The 18435-nt window shown below is 43.5% G+C and overlaps 1 protein-coding gene across 2 annotated transcripts in view; it reads left to right on the forward strand.

Moving 5' to 3' along the window:
- LOC147452288 (uncharacterized) overlaps positions 1–18435 on the forward strand; it is a 75790-nt gene that overhangs the window by 16016 nt on the left and 41339 nt on the right. For both annotated transcript variants that reach the window (XM_086518045.1, XM_086518044.1), the window contains exons 3-4: positions 14210–14304; positions 14405–14477. In XM_086518045.1, coding sequence (XP_086374171.1) covers positions 14210–14304; positions 14405–14477 — 168 coding nt within the window. The remainder of the gene's footprint in view (positions 1–14209; positions 14305–14404; positions 14478–18435) is intronic.

Genomic DNA, 18435 nt, shown 5'->3' on the forward strand with positions numbered 1-18435 from the left:
AGGCTCTTCGTCAACTGCATCTTCGACTTCAAAGAAAGAAGGATTATGTACAATTTGCAGTGGTGACCATAGATGGTATCAATGTCCAAAGAGACCAAATCCGTCTAATCTGAAAAGAAATTCCAACACGGAAACATTATTGAATTTTGAACAACCAGATGCTAAGGATAAAGGAAAATTTGTGGTCAATACGATTCGTTTCTTAGCGGATACGACTACTCTTATGAAGCATGCTTAGTGCAATTCTTCAGTTTTGGAGCCTCTATCAAAGCAAGTTTTGAGTCTTCTTGGAACTATCAATGGTCATTCCATCAACATTTTGGTGGACAGTGGATGCTCTAATAATTTCGTTAGCACTCAAATAGTTCAACAGTTAGGCTTACCAACTTAGAAGACATCTCAATTGTACGATGTAGAATTGGCAGATGGATCAATTTTGACTTGTGATCAGACAGTTCGACAGTTGCAGTTTGGTATTCAAATGTATGCGGATCAATTGGAGTTCGAAGTCATTCCTCTATCTTAATTTGACAGATTCCTAGTCAGCATTGGCTATTTCAATATGATCAAGCATACTATCAATCTGTTCAAAGATGGACGTGAACTGATTTTACACGGGCTTTATCATGCGTAGCGAGTGATTCAAGCCTCACGTGCACTAGTCCAATGACATGATACAGAGAATTATGAAGCAAATACGATCTCCGATGCAGATGCAGAAATTCTAATTGATGTATTTCTGAATTCATTAATTTCATGTGAATCAATTGCTGAAGACAAAGATGATTTCAAGCAAGAAGTTTTTCCAAGTGATACTTCGTTACCAAACAGAGATAAGGACGTAGTTGCAGATTCCGAGTCTGAAGATGACTGTGCTTTCTTTGATTCTTTGCTGGATGATGATATGCCAATTGTAAGTCATGAAGTGGCAGTTTCTGAAGATGATTCTGAAGAATTTTGGGATTCATTATTGAAAGATGATTACAGTCTCGAGTCGAAATCCTCTCCAGTGATTCATAAAGTTGAAGTTACCCCATCTGAAGAGTACCTTGAGAAGATTTCCTCTTCCCCAAGTATTTTGCAGTTACTCGAAGATTTTGAACCAGAAATCTTACATCGCATGAAGAATTTTGAAGATCAACCTCTTGTTGCAGTCAACTTGATTATGCCAGATTTCTCTAAAAAGTCTTTGAATAATGCAATGACATGGGATTTAGCAGTCAAAGCAAAAAGGTTTCGCAAGAAGCAAAGGTTTAAGACAAAGGTTTCCAATAACTCAAAGATTGAAGATTTTCGAAGATTCAATGCTTTTCCAAAGTTCTATCAATATTAGAAGTCATTACTTTGACACAAGCTCTCATTTTAAATGGGAGGGAATGTCATGATTGTGACTATGTTAACATTATTACATCTACTCCTAGTTGCAGATACGCGAAGTGCCATGCCAAGGAGAACCCCTACGCTTGGATGGTCACACCCTTCTCTCGAAAGACGTCTCTTCGCCAAAAGCCACACTTTTTCGACGATTGGTCACACCCCTTCGCTCTACGGGTGCGATTCTTTGCCCAATGGTTGCAGCTCTTCGCCGAAAGGATGTGTCCTTACGTTTAAAGTCATGTCTCTTCACCAGGAGATGTGTCTTTTCATTTGTGTCTCTTCGTCTCCTATATAAGGAGCCCTTGTATCACACAATCAATCAATCAACATAGAGTCTTCTGAGTCTTGTTTCTGAGTCTAGTTCAAGTTTCTTAAGCCTTAATCATGAGTTTAAGTACTTAATTAAGGATTAGTACCTAGAATCCTTACAATGGTATCAGAGCAATTTTTTTTTTCGGGACCCAAAGGTTGTGAGCCTCTCACCCTAGCCGCTACACTCTACCCATGTCCCGGAGTTGTATGAAAATAGAAGAAAGATGGTACACATATCGGCATGAGGTAATCTTAATTTACTCCTGTTCTATTGCTATAAATATTACAAAAGACAAGGGACAACAGCAAGGCCATGTGTGGGCATACGGGTCATGCTCGTAATTCGGGATGGGGCTATTCGAAGGGACGTGCCTTTTCGAGCTCAAGTTCGTACCCCTTCGTATAAAAAGCCACTACCCCTTGCAGGATCGCATCCCTTGCTTCCCAAGGCTACCCCTAGCGCACCTCTTTGCTGCCCTTGCGCACCCTTTCCCTGTTGCTAGGCTGATTTCTGGAAACGTTGCATGTTGAAATTTCACTGGCTGCTGCCCCTCTTCTTCCCGTGCCTCTCCAGCACGAAGTGGCACACCCCTTCCCAGAGACACACACATTGGAATTGCGGGCTGTTTTACGCTGCACGTTTTGTTGGTTGCCCTTTCGCTGCATTATGAAAACGCTGGCAGCACTTCGTAAAAGCCTACCATGACAATAAAGGCAGCGTATAGTTTTTTTAACCCACTTATTAGCCAACGATTTTGATTTTAAGTGGCCAACGTGTAAGTTCATTTGGTCGGCCGCCCAACTTATTAACTCAGTGGGCACCCTTTGGTGAAAGTTAAAAAAAAATATAAATGACCCATTAACTCTAGAGCTGGCCCCTCAATAAGCACCGTACTCCGCGCACGATGGCAGACGAATTCCAGGATGTGCCTATTTCATAAATTTCGTATATAGACCAAGCTCTCGAAGAAGCAGTACCGACGATTTGCAGGTCCTCCCGTCTTAGAAGGAGCACTCGTCCAAGAACTTGCCCTTGCACCTGTTCGAGAGTTTCTTTTGAGGAATCACCATGCCGACATCACAAGACGGCGTCGAACAGCCGGAAGACGCCCTTGCTCTCATCAAAGAGCATATGGCGACACTTTCCACAAGCCTCGCATCACTTCACACTCGCTTGGATCATATGTAGACGCAAAACACTTTTGAAGTCGTCATGCTGCTTCTCGGACTACACGTGCAACATCTTCCACACCTTTGTTTGAAGCTTCAGTGGATGAACCAAATGAACCACATCCAACTGAAGAGGTGGACAATCGCGAACTTGATTTACTTTATAAAAATTTCAATGCTGCACAGAAGCCGCCCAAGCGCGTGCTGGACCAATGGCTATTCAAAATGAAGGTCTACTTATCAAATACAGACTTAGTCGTGAGTAAAAAAGTTGCACTTGCTAGTTCTCTGCTTAAGGATACATCATTTCTTTGGTGGCAACGACGGGTTGCTGATGGTAATCACACACCTTCTTGGGATAAATTTGAGCGTGCTATTCGCAAGGCGTTCGAGCTTGCCAATGCGGATTTTCATGCCCGGTCCTCTCTTTGCCGCCTGAGCCAAACAGGCTCCTTGGCCGCGTACATCACAGAGTTCCAAAGGCTAATTCTGGAGATAGAGATCCTTAGTCCCTGTGATAAACTGCACAGTTTTTTCGACGGACTCGAACCCAACTTGAAGGACGATGTGCACAAATACGATTCTACCACCTTGGATGCTGCAATTGCCTATGTGGAGCGTCTTGGCGATAATCGGCACCCTACACGGAATTTTCTCCCTGGTGAAAAGATATTCAAATAGCGCTCGCTTTTCACAACGCGATAGCAGAAACTGCTATAGCCAAAGTTAGCAACATCAATCTCAGTTCAAACAGGAAGCAACAAAGCCTTATTCAGCCTCAAGGTTCTATTCTCAAGATCGACAATCTCAAAGCAAATCTTCTTCAAATCCTCCACTTGATCGTGATAAAGAACGTGATTTTTCTCAAGATCAGCATTCCAATAGTCAGCAAGGCTCTTCGTCAAATACAGCTTCGACTTCAAAGAAAGAAGGATTATGTACAATTTGCGGTGGTGACCATAGATGGTATCAATGTCCAAAGAGACCAAATCCGTCTAATTTGAAAGGAAATTCCAACACAAAAACATTATTGAATTTTGAACAACCAGATTCTACTAACGATAAAAGAAAATCTGTGGTCAATACGATTCGTTTCTCAACGGATACGACTCCTCCTATGGAGCATGCTTAATGCATTTCTTTTTTAGCGGAACGAACACGCCTACGCGTGTCCCAAGGGCTCCCGCACGCCATGGGACAGTTCCCTTGTGAATTGGACGAGTTTTCAAGCGAGAAAACTCTCCGAACTCGCAACCTTTCGCGATGGAACTGTGCGTACCTGTGGGGGATTAGCAATTAGCTAATCTGGTTCTTGTTCAGAAGGCTCTTGCCTTGGCAAACGCGCATAAACCCCCAGAACTGTACATGTTCATCTGAGTAGCCCATCTAGTGGGGCATTACCATATGTGCCAAAGGGGAGAGAGAGATGCACGAGAGCAAGTCATCGCGCTACATGAGACAGAGGAGAAGGCAAGCTTTCCATTAAAGCTGTAGACCTGCACCCACTACTCACACACACTCTGTAGCTCCCTCCTGATAAAAAATCAGCCTCCTCTCTCAAATTGGGCGCCCCCTCTTCATGCTGGAAGTGGCAAAACTGCCTGTAGCCGCCATGTGTCTAGTTTGCCCCTTTTGTGTTAATTCTCTAGTTCCCACTGACTTATAAAGTTATAAGTGACTTTCCGAGTGGCCCAAACTTCATTTGGCGCACACAGGCTTTCATACTCATCAGAATTCAGTGCTATCTGCCCCGACCAGTCCCAGACTGACCGACCCGCTGTGAGAAACCTATTCGGCCGTAGCCGTTTCACACTGGCCATGCAATGTCCACTTGCACCTTTTCAAGGGTTTCGAGGAAAACAAGTAAAAATAAAATAAATAAAAAATATCTAGTACTTATTTACGGAAGACAACAGGAAAAATACACCTCTTGGTGACACCTCACGTGTACTAGTCGAACGATATGATATAGAGAATTATGAAGCAAATATGATCTTCGATGCAGATGCAGAAATTCTAATTGATGAATTTTTGAATTCATTAATTTCATCTGAATCAATTGCTGAAGACAAAGATGATTTCAAGCACGAACTATGCTTTCTTTGATTCTTTGTTGGATGATGATATGCCAATTGCAAGTCATGAAGTGGCAGTTTCTGAAGATGATTCTAAAGAATTTTGGGATTCATTATTGGAAGACGATTACAATTTCGAGCCGAAATCCTCTCCAGTAATTCATAAAGTTGAAGTTACCCCATCTGAAGAGTACCTTGAGAAGATTTCCTCTTTCCCAAGTATTTTGCAGTTACTCGAAGATTTTGAACCAGAAATCTTACATCGCATGAAGAATTTTGAAGATCAACCTCTCGTTGCAGTCAACCTGATTATGTCACATTCCTCTAAAAAGTCTTTGAATAATGCAATGACATGGGTTTTAGCAATGCAAAAAGGTTTCGCAAGAAGCAAAGGTTCAAGACAAAGGTTTCCAACAACTCAAAGATTGAAGATTTTCGAAGATTCAATGCTTTTCCAGAGTTCTATCAATATTAGAAGTCATTTCTTTGACACAGGCTCTCATTTTGAATGGGAGGGAATGTCACGATTGTGACTATGTTAACAGTATTGCATCTACTCCTAGTTGTAGATACGCGAAGTGCCATGCTAAGGAGAACCCATATGCTTGGATGGTCACACCCCTACGCCCAAAAGACGCGTCTCTTCGCCAAAAGCCACACTTTTTCGATGATTGGTCACACCCCTTCGCTCTACGGGTGCGACTCTTCGCCCAATGGTTGCAGCTCGTCACCTAAGGGATGCGTCTTGACGTCTAAAGTCATCTCTTCACCAGGAAATGTGTCTTTTCATTTGTGTCTCTTCGTCTCCTATGTAAGGAGCCCTTGTATCACACAATCAATCAATCAACACAGAGTCTTCTGAGTCTCGTTTTTGAGTTCAATTCAAGTTTCTCAAGTCTTAATCATGATTTTAAGTACTTAATTAAGGATTAATACCTAGAATCCTTACACAGATTGATCGACCGAGCGACCGAGCTAGGGAGATCCAGACGCCCATGACTGTAGAGGACTGCACAATATCGACGGAGGCTGCATCAGAGGATTCGGATCACTTTGGCCCAACATGGACGACGCCCGGTTAGACTACTGACCATCGAGGAGATTGATGAGATCCATTAGCGACCTATGTTGGATCTCTTGTAATTTAGCTAACCGAGCTAGCTGCTTATTTTCACATCTAGCAGGTTAGAATTCCGTAGTATTTTGATTTTTGTTACTCTGACTTTGTATCAGATCCACCACATTGTAACTTCTGGTCTCATAGGTCACTTTGGCATTTTGAAGATGTTAATATAACATTTCATTTCATTTCATTTCTCTCTCTGTGTCTGTGCTTGCTCGTGTGTTGTGCGATTTTGGTGCAGGTGCTGGTTTCAGCCTCAGGTGGTTCTTTCCCTCCTTTGCTGTGTCTAGGAGAACCCCATTTGGACGCACTTGCAGCAGTTGCAGGCCCTTAGTGGGTTAGATTCTGTTTTTGTGTGGATTATTTGTGGCAGAATGTCTAGGATCGGGCATTTCTACCGTCTCCTCTACTTAGGTGATCTCTCTCGAGGTTGGGGATCAGATCTGGAGAGGTGTTCACTCAGCTGAGCTCTACAAGCTGCTCACAATGTTTCTGAGAGGTTGATCATGTCGTTTTTGAGAGGGGTACTGGCTGCTCATTGCAGATGAGAGGCATTCTTGCACATGTGCCATTGAGTGGTTTCCATCCATCTTCCATTGCCACTTCCGGCATGGATTGGTCAAGAATACCAAGAAGAGAACTGTGAGAATGTTCCAGCACAGAGTGGTTTTTGTTCCTTTGCATATATACCAACACGCAATCTTGGGACTCATGAGGTTTTGTAGGTTGGTTAGCATTAAAAGCGGCATGACCATGCGCAATCTTTACGCTTTTCTTGGCAATCTGGAACTTTTCTTGCATGTTTTAGAGAAAATCTGCTATCTATGGCCTGCAACTTGGCACTCTGAATTCGAGTAGCGATTCCAATAGTGAATGGTGATTTCCGCACATAAACATGAATGAGTGGCCGTATGTTGCATGCTGGAGCTGCTATAAGCAAATTCAATCTATTGGAGATGCCTTTTCCAGCTAATTCTCCCCTAGGATCCATCTCACATACAAACATGACACAAAGCCACATATGCACATAAAATATCTTAAGGGGTAGATGTTTGCCTCACCTCCTAGCCATAGAGCCTAACTCAATTGGATCATCCCTGGGCCTATAGCTACTGGCTTAACGACACACCCAAAGGTCTGGCATTCTATACCACAAACTGTAACCGACTTGGACATTCCAAGTCAAGAATCAATCTTGACAGCCCGAAATAACCACTTCAAAACAGTTCACAATTCACAAAAGATTCGCATTGGACGAACAGAGTTCCGTACCTAGAGATATTGGTCCCAAAGACTTGCGCCCCTTTCGGTATTCTTTTTGTATTAATCAAAGTTCAAAGTACAAGAGTGGTTGGGTCTCACTCTCAGACTCTGCGTCCAGATGCTCTGCAGAGTGGGAGCCCAATCCACTTATTTATTTACAAAAGTTGCCAAAAGCAGAGCCCCAAAAGCTTAAAGTCAAAAGCCTGAAAATAAAGCAAAGGCTCTTTCTCTCACAAGCTCTCTTGAGCTTCAAAATTAAAGCAAAAGTCTCTCTCTCTCTCTCTCTCTCTCTCTCTCATCCCATTGCGTAAATGTCAAAAAGCTGTCGCAAAAGCAAAATCTCCGCAATTTTCGGAAAGCTGCCGTACAGTGCGCCGCAAAAAGCGGGATTCTGCCATACGGTGCCACGTCATCACGTCTATGCATTTTTTGGGATCTCCTTGGTGCCCTTAAGGTTAGGGTTAGGGTTTCTTGAGTTTTAGGGTTTTGCAGGTTTTAGGGTTAGGGTTTCCAAATTATGGTTTTAGCAGCAGTTAGGGTTAGGGTTTTTGCTCTCGGGCAGCCACGTCATCACTTTTTGACATACCCCCCTCTTGAAAGCATTGTAATCGTCCTCGATTACGCCTGCAAAACAGACAGAGACCATAAACCGTCTTAGCAGACACTGACTGTTAGTCCGTACACACTAGGAACACACATCTAGCACATGTACCAATCTACAGTCACATCACACGACATCACAGGACATCACTAGACATCACTAGACATCACAGGACATCACATGACATTCAACATTTATTCGGATCTTAGACCGTAATCTATCGGCAATGTAGCTAGCAATCGCATCTAGATCCAGTCGGGACCTCATCGATGTCCGATTGACTAGCCCCTATTGCAACCAGGTCTATTCAAGATCAAGTAGACCAAAATGCTGCAGTCATTTCATCTATTAGTTCCTGCACTTAAAAAGAAGTCAAGAACAAATCAGTATCATATTTAGGAATTCCATTTCATAAAGTCATACAACAGAATACTGTCAGCTTTGAGTATCCTTGAAGCTCAAAGAGACATCAGTGACTCTAGTATCAAAATTGAGGCATCTGTTGACAAAGGAGCGGAGTAACTCCCCTCTTGTGCATCCAACTGCACCAGATCTTCGGCCAAGCTGAATTCCGGGTTTCATTTGGAGTAGACCATGCTAAACCAAAAGCCCCGAGATAAAGTTTCACAATCTGAGGAGTATCTGCTAGGTCCTCCTCCACTTCGCATCCAATGCAGGATAGTTCTTGAACTTAACCAAGAACCGCCTTCGGACTTTACCTTTATTCTTCGTATCCTTCTGTGCCAAAATCTGTTCAAGAACAAGGATCTCCTCGTTTTCTTCCACTTCGGGTTGCTCATCAAGCTCCCCATCATTAGGCACATCACCTTTGAAAGCCTTAAAGAGACTTACATGAAATGCATTGTGAATCCTCCAAGTGTCAGGCAGTTTCAATCGGAGGGAGACATCATTTATTTCTTCAGAGATCTGGAAAGGTCCGTAGTATCGCATACTAAGCTTCTCCTTTCCCTTCTTCTTTCTCAGACGTGCCTTCTCAAAACGTAAGAGCACTCAATCATCCTCCTTCAATTTCAAATTGCGATGATGGCGATCCGCTGCCTTTTTCTGTCGTTCTTGAGATTTCTGCAAAGCCTCGCGAACCTTGGCAAAAGCCGTATCTAAGTCTCGCGTAAATTCATCTGCTTCAAAAATCTTATCTTTCGTGCTTAGGAAGGATGGAGTTTTCGTAGCACCTGCAACAACCTCAAATGGCGCCTTCTCCGTCGAAGAGTGTATCGTGTTATTGTAGGCAAATTCCACCAAAGGTAGGTACTTTTTCCATTGAGTCTTGTGATTCGAGATATAAGACTTCAATAAATCTAAAACCACTGAATTGGCAATCTCAGATTGCCCGTCAGTCTGCGGGTGGGACGATGGCGAGAACTGCAACCGCGTGCCAATGTTCTCCCAAACTGCCTTCCAAAACAAACTCGTAAATCTGGGGTCCCTGTCGGAGACAATCATCTCAGACATGCCATGTAATCTGAAAATCTAGGCCACAAATATTCTTGCTAAGTGTTCCGGCTTGACTGTTTATTTCACTGGAATGAAATGAGCCTGCTTGCTAAATCTGTCAATAACAGTCTAGATACCATCGTGACCACTCTGTGTTCTCGGGAGATCAAAAATGAAATCCATTGCAATACTTTTCCAGTGGAGGGTGGTTATGGGTAAAGGCTGTAACAATCCCTGTGCTTTATGCTTGTCAAACTTGACTTTCTGACATACTAAGCAATTGTGCACAAACTCTTCCACATCCTTCTTGAGTCTTGGCCAAAAGAAGTACCTCTCTACCCCTTTCATGGTGGTAGCAATGCTGCGGTGACCCGTAAAAGGTGGACAGTGGCATTCAATCATAACCTTTTCCCTCAACGGCTGTGCAACGCACAACATGGTTTTTCTCATCAAGTAGCCATCCCGAATGGAATATCCCGCTACTGTCTCCCCATCCCGTATCCGTGTGAAAACGTCTGTAAAATCTCTATCTATGGCAAGTCCGGCAAAGTCAAAACTGGTCCCGTAGTCAATTTCTCTTTCAATGTTTGAAAGGCAGTCACCTCTGTGGGCCCCCACGAGAAAGGGACTCCTTTTTGTGTCAAGATATGCAAAGGGGAAGCAACCTCTGCAAACTTTCGAATGAACCGCCTGTAGTATAAACACAGTCCCAAGAAGCTTCTAACTTCATGGACATTCCTCAAATCGGGCCAATCACGGATAGTCTCTATCTTGGCTGGATCCATTTGCACTCCTGGTGCTGAGACAATGTGTCCCAAAAAGTGTATCTCTGGTAGGAAAAATTCACTTTTCTTTGTATCAATCACTAACTTGTGATCTCGTAATGCCTGAAAGGCTTGAAGCAGATGATCTCTGTGTTCTGTCTCATTCTTGGAGAAAACAATGATATCGTCAAAGAAAGTGCCAACAAATAGCTTGTACTCTCGAAAAATCCTGTCCATCATCTGAATAAATGTCGCAGGAGCATTGGTTAAGCCAAAAGGCATCACCAAAAACTCAAATAACCCCAAAGTCGTCCGAAAAGCTGTCTTATAGACGTCTCTCGGCGCGATTCTGATATGATGATATCCACTCTTCAAATCAATCCTGCTAAAGCTCGAGGATTATTGATCCTAGGAATCGGAAATCTGTTCTTGATGGTGATTTTGTTGAGAGCTCTATAATCGATGCACATTCTCCAAGATCCGTCTTTCTTCAAAACCAACAACACTGGAGAGCAATACGGTGAAGTACTAGGTTGGACAAAACCCTTTTCCAAGAGGTCTTTCACTTGGTTCATAATCTCTTCATTTTGTGCTCGGCTCACGCGGTAAGGTGGTTGGCTCGGTGGTGTGCTTCTAGGTATCAGATCAATGGTATGATCTTCAGGATGAGTAGGTGGTAACTCGCCTAGTAGGCCCTCTGAGAAGCAATCAGCGTGAGTGTGGAGAAAATCTTGGCGTTCTTTATGAAGTTTAGACATATTTGTCCTATCCTTATCGCTCAATTCTTTCATAAAGATCGAGTAAACAAACAGACTGGATTTCCTTAATTTAGAAATGGCCGAAGCCGATACAATAGGGACAGACTCGCCCTTCAGTTTAATGTCAAGTAGAATGGTTTTGCCTTTATCTGTAGTCAATGTCGCTTTCCTCGCCCGATAATCGACCACGGCGTTGTTCTTGTGGTACTAGGGAATCCCCAAGAGAACATCACAACCTTCAAAGGCATTATGAAAAAGTCCTCATGTCCCAAATACCCCTGACAATGCAACCGAAGTTTGTCAATGACAGGTGTAATGGCTACGTCCCTGCCGGGTGCCGCTAGAACAGCCTCTGTAATTGGTCCCATCCGATCGGGAGTGATCTCGAGCCGCGCCGCCAATTTTGATGAAATGAAGTTGGCCTTGGCTCCTCCATCAAAGAAGATCAGGGCCTCTTGGTCTTTCACTTTGCCGAGCTGTACTCTCGTCCATGGTGTTGGGATTGGTACCCACACAATCTGGAACTAGTCCTGTTTTCATCTTGTCTTTTCTTCCACGTTCCTCAGTTGCTCTCGAACTCTCAGGCCTTTGTGACGTCCTTGTCATTCTGTTCTTTCTCTGCCTTTTTAGGCCACTTCGCGGAGATATGTCCATGTTCCCCGCATCCAAAGCACTTCCCCTTGCTGATGAAGCGAGCTCTCTCGTGAGGAGTAAGCTTGGGACGTGCATCCTTCTTTTCTGGGTTGCTCTCTCTCTTTCTACTTTTATTCGCCGAAGTCTGTTCGGCTCGTTGTGTCATGACCTCATCGGTGGGGTAGGTCAGATTGCCAGAGTGAATGGCAAAGCCCCGTTTCGCATGACTCATCAACTCCCGAGTAGAAGTTGACTTCTGTTGCAAGTAGTGATCTCGGATCTCTGTAGGTAGACCCAATGTAAGCCGCTCAATATGTTCTTTGAACGAAATCTTCTTGAATGAAGAGGCGGGTACATAAGAGCTCCAAAATCTCTCGCAATAAGCATCCACTGTATCTCTCTTGGTCATCCGAAGATGGTTCCAAGCAACTCGTATATCGCGTTCATACTCTTGAGTTAGCCAAGAAGAAATAAAAAGCTTCTTAAATTTCAGCCATTTAACTGGCAGAATCTTGTTTAAAAGAAGCGTGGACCACCAAGTTTGAGCATTCCCCTTCAAATAAGAGGCAGCTTTCCGAATCTTGGAGTGCTCTGAGTAGCGTCCTCCCGCGAAAGCGATGTCAAACTGCCGTATAAAAGACAAAGCCTTTGAAGCATCTTTATCTCGTGAAAACGTATCAAATTTAATTGACTGTCCACGTTTCTTAAACTCTCGGACTTTCTTGCTTTTATCTTCCAGAAAGTCATACTGGTTGGCTTTATAAAAATTCTTCTTGTTCGCATAAAAGTTGCCGTCGTTAGAGTGTGAACTGTCTGTAGACGAGTCCTCTGTAGAACTGTCACTCACTGGGCGAGATTAAGACATCTTTGCCTTTTTCTTGTCCTTTCGGAAGCGTTGTTTCTTGCTTCGCTTTTTGCCTTTTCTGTCTTCTTCGCTCAAGTCAGAAGAGTTAGAAGAACTATCAGAAGAAGAAGAAGAAGAAGAACTGGGTACTCCTTCAAATCGAACATGCTTCTTCTGTTTCTTTGCCTTATCCAATGTCGACTTACGACCCAAATAACCCGGGAAGTTAGTGCCTTTCTTTTGCTTTTTGCCGTGCTTTTTAGCTTTGTTTTGCGCGTCAAAAAGCTGAGCAATCCGTGCATCAACCACCTCTTCTAATTCCTTCTTGGAATATTTCTTGTGAGCAGAAGGTTTCTTGAGAGTGGGTTTCGGGGGTGTTGTGGTTTTCTGCCATTGCTGGTGCACTTCTTGAAAAGAAGTCTTGCTCATATATTTTGCCAATTTTGGGTCCTTCGCAAAATTGAGCATCATCTTTGTTGCATCGCCGATCAGTTGATGACGCTCTCTCTCTTTGCTCCGCCTGAGTAGGCCGAGGTGGGCCATACTCTCTGCCGGAATCTTCGTTGTAATCCCTTGCCGCATCTTCGGATGCAGAGGGAGTCGACTGACCCTTGCGTGAAGCCATAGGTGCCGCGGAAAAAAAACTGGGACCGGATTTCCCGTAGAAGAGAAATCGGCCGTGCTCTGATACCACTGTAACCGACTTGGATACTCCAAGTCAAGAATCAATCGTAATAGCACCAAATAACCACTTCAAAACAGTTCACAGTTCACAATAGATTTGCACTGGCCCGACAGAGTTTCGTGCCTAGTGATATTAGCCCCAAAGACTGGCGCCCCTTTCGGTATTTCTTTTTGTATTAATCAAAGTTCAAAGTACAAGAGTGGTTGGGTCTCTCTCTCAAACTCTGCGTTCAGATGCTCTGCAGAGTGGGAGCCCAATCCACTTATTTATTTACAAGGGTTGCCAAAAGCAGAGCCCCAAAAGCTTAAAATCAAAAGCCTGAAAATAAAGCAAAGGCTCTTTCTCTCACAAGCTCTCTTGAGCTTCAAAATTAAAGCAAAAGTTTCTTTTTCTCTCTCATCCCATTGCGTAGATAATGTCAAAAAGCTGCCGTAAAAGCAAAATCTCTGCAATTTCCAAAAAGCTGCCATATAGTACGCCGCAAAAAGCGGGATTCTGTCGTGCAGTGCCACGTCATCATGTCTGTGCATTTTCTAGGATCTCCCTGCTGCCCTTAGGGTTAGGGTTAGGGTTTTTGCAGTTTTAGGGTTTTGGCAGGTTTTAGGGTTAGGGTTTCCAGAATTAGGATTTCAGAAGCAGTTAGGGTTAGGGTTTCTGCTCTCGGGCAGCCACGTCATCACTTTGTGACACAAACCCACGCCCTAGCATCGGTATCCAAACATGCACGACGTACGGTTGATAATCCAAATGTTTTTCTCATATAAGCTGGCTTACAACTGAGTACAGGGTCCTATCGTGTGACTTTTATAGCCACCCTAACATAAGGGCCTTGTTCTTGCTCACGGTCCTATTATAGTACTTTCATAGCGGCCCTAACATAAGGGCTTGTTTCTTTCCTAGGGTCCTATCATAGTATTTTCACAGCCGCCTAACATAAGGGCCCGATTCTTGCTCAGGGTCCTATCATAGTACTTTCATAGCTGCCCTAACATAAGGGCCTGGTTCACATGGGGCAGAGACAACTTAGATGCCCATTGTGATATCTAGGGATGTAACACTTTGCAACTATGATAGTTCTAGTTCCATGAGGAAGAGTGGGTAATTCTGATGTTACTTCTTACAGTGAATTATTTGTGTGCTATATTGCAGGTTGTTTTTGAAAAAGTTCAGCAGGTTGATATTCAGAGACTTCTGTCTTTTACTGCAATTGGCTTGTTTATGAGTGGACCGGGGCTTCATTTCTGGTTTGTCTACAACCCTGACTGGTAGCTTTGGTTCTAGTGAATGTTAATCTTGACTTCCAAAGTATTCAGGCATTACATTTACTGTTTTGGTTGTGTTAAGGTATGGTTTGCTACCGAAGGTTATTCCTGTGCCAGGATTTTCTGGAGTGTTACTTCGACTAGCTGCAGATCAGGTAACCGTTGAAGCTATAAATTAACAGCTCTTTCAGACAGCATGAGTGATCGTTCATCGATTATGAGTATAACAGGTGAGAACATAAACTACGATGCCCCATCTATCGTCTTTTTTCAAGCCTGCCAAACTAGTTGTTTATAGGTTGGGTGTGATTTCTTACAAGGCTTAGATTTGCATGCGAAAACAAGAAATGTGCTTCTCACTAATGATGGCCAGCAGAATGGCAAGAGGGGAGAACTCTTGTTGTCACATGAGCATGTTGTGCACACATGTTGCTACTTAGGATGAACTGAACGCAAATATCAGTACAAGTTCCTTTTGGTGGAGGAGAGCGATGGCTATGTGCTTTGCCAATTTCTCTACCTTCCTCGTTTGTGTCTGTTTGGGGGGGATACATATTATATATATATATATATATATATATATATATATATATATATATATATATATATATATATATATATATATATGGGCGGCCGGCCACTTTTAAAAATGATCTGATCCTGTTTAAAACTCAGTAAAACCTTATTAGCTGAAAACAATGCTTGCACCACACTTCCTAGGGGGCGCTGGCTAAACCGATTCAACTCCACCTTCAACGACATCGACCCGCCGTTGGACCCTGAAGAAAGGACCGTTATCCTCCTTGGTGGGGAGGTTCGCGGGAAGCCGGCTGCCCTTTTCGGTATGTCGTGATCCGCACTCGAGGAATGGAACCGCAGGGCACGTGCCTGTGGCAAAGTTCCTTAGTGAGGGTGTACCTTGGTACTTGGGTGCTTTGCATAGGTGGATGAAGGGATAATGCCCTCCTTCCTATGTTTTATTCTATAATGTGATCCCTTCCAAGGAAAATGATGTCATTCTCCCCAAGCGAAGCCAAATGAGCTATAAGAGTGCCCAAGTGCCTTGCCCCCGCGGGGGGGGTCAACCTCGCCAAAAAGGGGTTGGGATGTGCAAAGGGAGACACCACCAACCTCAGCGGACGCCACCTGTGAGCTGACGCCCTTCCAAGCGGGTATGGCATTTCCTAGGGGAAAACCATCTGGTTACAAGGGCAGTTTAGCGTGGTGAGCAATAAGTTACCTGGAGGAAACTCTGAAGGGAAGACCGAAGCAAGTCCCGTAGTACTTGGGCCTTTGAACAGAGGTACTTGGTGGCTGTCACGCCCATAACTAGTTAGCCCTAAGAGTGTAGATAATTATGGCCTCATGGGGAAGCAAAGCCTCACGTAGTCCAAAGGAAACTAGTGGCAAAAGCGTCTGCCCTAGGAGCTTGGGTGCATAGGTTTGGTCGTCCTTCTTGTGCACTTTTTTTGGTGTATGAGGGGAACCGCCGGCAGTGCCCAACCCGACTCCTAAAACAAAACAAAACAAAAAAACACTTCCCAGGAGTTCCTAGATGCAACCACATGCACAGATGCAATGCAAACATAAAACTTCCTCGTGGGAAAGCAACCTGCTTTCTCAGAAAGCAACTATTTTTCCTCAAAGTTTCGTTTGCACCCATCTTCATTCAAGTGCTTGCTCATCTTTGTGCACAAATCTAACACAATTCGGAATTTCCTCCCGACTATGGAATATTCCCTTTCCGATGCCATCGTCACCTACCTTGTGACGCATCGGGAATACCCTCACCTAGTCCTTTCCTACCGAACTTACGTTACAATCTCCTGTCCGATGCTCTATGTTACCCATCCTATGACACATCGGAGATGTCCGTAATCGGATGGTCGAATACTTCTTCCCTATGCTCCCCGTCACCCATCGATGTGAATCAAAAGTACTCGTTCCTGGTGGCCTTACAGATATTCCGTTCATAGTGCTCCCGTCATTACTTTGAATGACGCACTAGAAATATCTGTACTTGGATGTCTTCAGTGAGAAAAACCCTGTCACTTATATTTCCAATAATTCACTTAGAATTATTTTTTTGTCATATAAAGCCAATTTAGCAACATCTCTTAGAAAGCAATTGTGCTATATATATGTTTAAAAAATAATAATTAAAAAGTTATATATATATATATATATATATATATATATATATATATATATATATATATATATATATATATATATATATATATATATATATATATATATATATAGAGAGAGAGAGAGAGAGAGAGAGAGAGAGCTTGGGACTCAACGCTAGCTTCTAGTGTTGTAGCAGCTCTCTCTCTCTCTCTCTCTATATATATATATATATATATATATATATATATAGAGAGAGAGAGAGAGAGAGAGAGAGAGAGAGAGAGAGAGCTTGGGACTCAACGCTAGCTTCTAGTGTTGTAGCATCTATATAGACCTTTGAGGTTTCAAACATCTCTTTACTTGCTACATGGATTTGCACATTGTTACTTGGAATCTCAATGAATTGCATCACACTAGTATCAGTGGGCTCGAGACAGAACTTGCTTCGCACGGACTTGCGCTCTCATATAGACGGTGATGTGGATTTACTTCTAGTACAGCAGCACAAGCTATGCTTGTACAACTGCTGTGATGTGGGAAGCTGCTAACTAGGGCATCACAGACTTTTTGGGAGACCGCACTTGGACAGCGTAAAGGAAAGGCAGCATGTGCCAATTGAAAAGATAAGAATTGAACAGACTTTTAGCACTTCAAAACAACTGAATTGAGAGAGAATCCATGCAAGAGATGCGGTGTGTTTTACTTCCGCTCCCAAAGTGCATTGGCTCCGAAACCTTGGCGCCCCTCTTGTTATTTCCTTTATGTTACTTCAACTGCCAGGAGGAGACCCCCAAGTACATAAAGGCCCTTGGCCTTGAAAAGCAACGCCTGTGAAAAGCTATGTTTCTCTAAAGCTTTTTGATCCAAAAACTGGCGTTTCAAGGCCTCCTCCTTGCATTGCCATGTTAGCACACTTGTGTGTTTTGTGGCTAGAATGCCACATCATCAGCCTTTCGTGTTTTTTGGAAATTTTGAACTACAGTGCCATGTTAGCATCATTACGCAATCCGGGGTTGAGACCCCCAAGTACATAAAGGCCCTTGGCCTTGAAAAGCAACTCCTGTGAAAAGCTATGTTTCTCTAAAGCTTTTTGATCCAAAAACTGGCGTTTCAAGGCCTCCTCCTTGCATTGCCATGTTAGCACACTTGTGTGTTTTGTGGCTAGAATGCCACATCATCAGCCTTTCGTGTTTTTTGGAAATTTTGAACTACAGTGCCATGTTAGCATCATTACGCAATTCGGGGTTTTCTTCATGTTTAGGGTTTAGGCCCCTTGGCCATATTTTGCAAGTTGGGGGTTTAGGTTTAAAGACCCTAACCCATCCAGTGCCACGTCATAACTTGTCACATATCCTGTCAGGTGCAATAGAAGTGTTAAGGATTTAGCTCGGATCTAGTACTTCACACAAACACAAGGCACACTTTACTTCACTTGAAAGAACTGAATTGAACTGAATGAAAGAGAGAGACACAAGAGAGAGAGAGAGACGAAGAAGAAGAAGAAGAGAGTTTTGACGTCGTAGGAAACTATCCTGAGAGAGAGAGAGAGAGAGAGAGAGAGAGAGAGAGAGAGAGAGAGAGAGAGAGAGAGAGAGAGAGAGAGAGAGAGAATGTCGGGTCCCAAACCCTCAAGGGCCCCCTTGCTCTGTTGCCAGAGCAAGTACTTTCTTTATTCTTGCACAATGCTGAGATGCTGATGCTAATGGGTATTGATGCTACTAATGCTGGGTACCACTGAGATATTGAAGGGTATTGCGGGTACTGAGGTACAAAGGGGTACTGAGGATCCCTATGCTGAGCTAGGCAGGAGCCAAGGCAAAACACAAGGGGTACTGAGGAGTACTGATGGGTTCATGGTCAACTGAGAAGCCCAACTTGTGGGGCATTACCATATGTGCCAAATGGGGGGGAGAGATACGTGAGAGCAAATCATCGGCAAGCTATCACAAACTGGTGACGTGGTTGCCCAATTGTGTGACG

The sequence above is a fragment of the Adiantum capillus-veneris genome, chromosome 8 (assembly GCF_014529385.1).
Source record: "Adiantum capillus-veneris isolate H3 chromosome 8, ASM1452938v2, whole genome shotgun sequence".
NCBI lineage: Eukaryota > Viridiplantae > Streptophyta > Polypodiopsida > Polypodiales > Pteridaceae > Adiantum > Adiantum capillus-veneris.